The sequence below is a fragment of the Miniopterus natalensis genome, chromosome 11 (assembly GCF_054644295.1).
Source record: "Miniopterus natalensis isolate mMinNat1 chromosome 11, mMinNat1.hap1, whole genome shotgun sequence".
Classification (NCBI taxonomy): Eukaryota; Metazoa; Chordata; class Mammalia; order Chiroptera; family Miniopteridae; genus Miniopterus; species Miniopterus natalensis.
In genome coordinates, this window is record NC_142091.1 from 38,596,237 (window position 1) to 38,598,963 (window position 2,727).

A 2,727-nucleotide genomic window follows, 5' to 3' on the forward strand; every position below is an offset into this window, starting at 1 on the left:
AAAAAAAGAAAGTATCTCCCCCTTTCCACCCCACCCCCAACCCCCAATAAACCTCCTGCACGGTAATCTCCTTTTGAGACTCTTCCTCAGGAATGCCACATTACCCTATTTTATTTTTGTTTCATGCTTTAATGCTTGCTTATTGCCCGCTGTAAGAATGTATGCTTCCCAGGACAGATCTTTTTCCCCCCCGTACACTGTGCACCACTGTATCAGGCAGACCCTAAATACTGGTTTCTGAAATGAATGAATGGCAGAGACACACCTTATATTGGGTCTTGGGATCACAGTCTTTCAGGAGCCAGGAAAAAGCAATTTCGAGCTGCGGCTCCAGACTCGCTCCCTAGGCCCCGCCCCTGAGGCCACGCCCCCGGCCAGGCAGGGGGCGGGGCCGCGCGGGCGCCGGGGCGGGCACCATGCGACAGGCCGCGGTCAGGCTCGTGTGGCTGGGTCGGGTGCCGTACGCCGAGCTACTGGCGCTGCAGGAGCGCTGGCAGCGGCTGCTGCAGGCGGAGCCGGGCGCCGAGGCCCGGTCGACCCCTGAGGCGGGTGCGCTCCTGCTCTGCGAGCCCGCGGGGCCCGTGTACACGGCCGGGCTGCGCGGCGGCCTGACGCCCGAGGAGACGGCGCGGCTGCGGGCCTTGGGCGCCGAGGTGCACGCCACAGGCCGCGGCGGCCTGGCCACCTTTCACGGCCCGGGCCAGCTGCTCTGCCACCCGGTGCTCGACCTGCGGCGCCTGGGCCTGCGCCTGCGCACCCACGTGGCGGCGCTGGAGGCGTGCGCCGTGCGCCTGTGCGAGAGCCTGGGCCTGCGGGGCGCCCGCGCGCGGCCACCGCCCTACACCGGCGTCTGGCTGGGCGAGCGGAAGATCTGCGCCATCGGTGAGCGCCGCGGGGCGGGGCCTGGCGGGGCGGGGCCTGGCGGGGCGGGGCCGATGGAGCGCTTAAGGGTCTTCTCTTCAGAGCCAGAAGGGCCCTGAGAAGTCATCTGGTACAACCTTACAAATGCAGAGACCCGAGAAGTGAATCGCCAGGTTACTTCGCAGTGTCAGGACCGTAAGGCACTTAGTAGTTCAGTTCTCACCCTTTTTTAATTTTTTGAAGCAACAGTCTCTGTTGAAGACATTTTCTGTAATCTCCATAGTAAGTGCAGCTGTTGTGGGGCCACGTACCACTCCCCTCACTTTGTCCCCCTCTCGGATCTTTGCACAACCCCTTGGGTGCTCCAGAAACAGCTGGAAAATCAGTGATCCAGTCCAGTTCCCTCAACACACAGGCGGATCCTGAAACCTGGGGAGGGAGGGTATTGATTTTAACACCCTTTGGCTTGTCTTGCAGGAGTCCGCTATGGAAGACACATCACATCCCACGGGCAGGCTCTGAACTGTTCCACAGACCTCACGTGGTTTGAGTACATTGTGCCCTGCGGGCTGGTCGGGACAGGCGTCACTTCCCTGAGTAAGGAGCTCCAGAGGCACATCACTGTGGATGAAGTAATACCACCTTTCCTTGAGGCCTTTAAGGAGACCTACAAGTGCACCTTGGTCTCTGACGACAGTACCAACTGAAAGGCATTCATGTTATCACAGCCAGGATCCTGGTCCTACCTTGGAAAGTACCAAGCCTGACTTGGAGTCACTGAAACCCAGATTCTAGATTTGGGCCTATCATTCACTCACCATGAGACTATGGGCCAAGAGCTCTTAGCCATTGTCTTCATGTGTAACCTGATTTATTTATATCTTCCCACCTACCTCAGATATAGAAATGAAAATGTGAAAAGTAATACATGCTTTTTAAATAAAATGCATTACCACTACTATTGATATCACTTTCTAAGCTTAGAGTATCATTTCTCAATTATTTATTACTTCCTCAATACTGTATTTAATTGGGCAATTCTGAGCTTCCAGTTCCTTTGATTTTGTAGGAATCATGTCTCTGGATGGCCCAGGTGAAGGTGATGTGATGTGGTGCTTTCTGCAATAAAGGGAAAGCCTCTTTAAAGAACAGAATAGGATCCTGTCTTCCTGAATTAGATTCCCTAAGCCTGATCGCTTTTTTTAGTTAGGTAACCTAAACTAGGCCAGAGGTTGGGGAAGATAAGAACATTTCCCAAAGACAGAAGTAAGTTTTTCTGTGTATTAGTTACCTATTGCTGCATAACAAATCACCCCAAAACATAAACAGTAAACATTATCTCAAATATAGTCTGTGGGTCAGGAATTTGGGAGAAGCTTCGCTGGGTGGTTCTGGGTCAAGGTCTCTCATGAGTTGTAGTCAAGATGTCATCTGGGACAGCTGTCATCTGAAGGTTTGACTGGGGCTAAAGAAACAGCTTTCAAGATGGTTCACTCACATGCTTGGTTGGTGCTGCTTGTTGATAGAAAGCCTCAGTTATTCATGTGGGCCACTCCATAAAGGCTACTTGAATATTCTTATGACCCAACAACTAGCTTCCCCCAGAGCAAGTGATGCCAGAGAGACAAGGTAGAAGCCACAATGTCTTTTATGACCCAGTGTTGGAAATTGCAGTCATTTCTCCAGTCTCCTAATAAGTGAGCCCTACTCAGTGTGGAAGGGACTACACAAGGTTGATGGGAGGTGAGGATCATTAGGGACCATCTTGGAGACTGGCTACCACAGGCAGTTAGGGTGAAAAGAAACTTGAATGAGAATTCAGGTAACCCTGGTTCTAGTCCTGACTCTATGAGCAAGTCATTTACC

At 52.8% G+C, this 2,727-nt stretch overlaps 1 protein-coding gene across 1 annotated transcript; it reads left to right on the top strand.

Annotated features, from left to right (window-relative positions):
* The first annotated feature begins 416 nt into the window (after positions 1-416).
* On the top strand, positions 417-1,828 carry LIPT2 (lipoyl(octanoyl) transferase 2). The gene is made up of 2 exons (XM_016208435.2): positions 417-882; positions 1,339-1,828. The coding sequence occupies exons 1-2, from the start codon at positions 417-419 to the stop codon at positions 1,566-1,568; spliced, it is 696 nt and encodes a 231-aa protein (XP_016063921.2). The 3' UTR covers positions 1,569-1,828.
* The last annotated feature ends 899 nt before the right edge of the window (positions 1,829-2,727 follow it).

Bases quoted from the DNA above. Each gene is read 5' to 3' on its own strand.
- LIPT2 (XM_016208435.2), top strand. From the start codon at position 417: ATGCGACAGGCCGCGGTCAGGCTCGTGTGGCTGGGTCGGGTGCCGTAC. The intron at 883-1,338 runs GTGAGCGCCGCG...CTTGTCTTGCAG, and splicing joins GCGGAAGATCTGCGCCATCG to GAGTCCGCTATGGAAGACAC.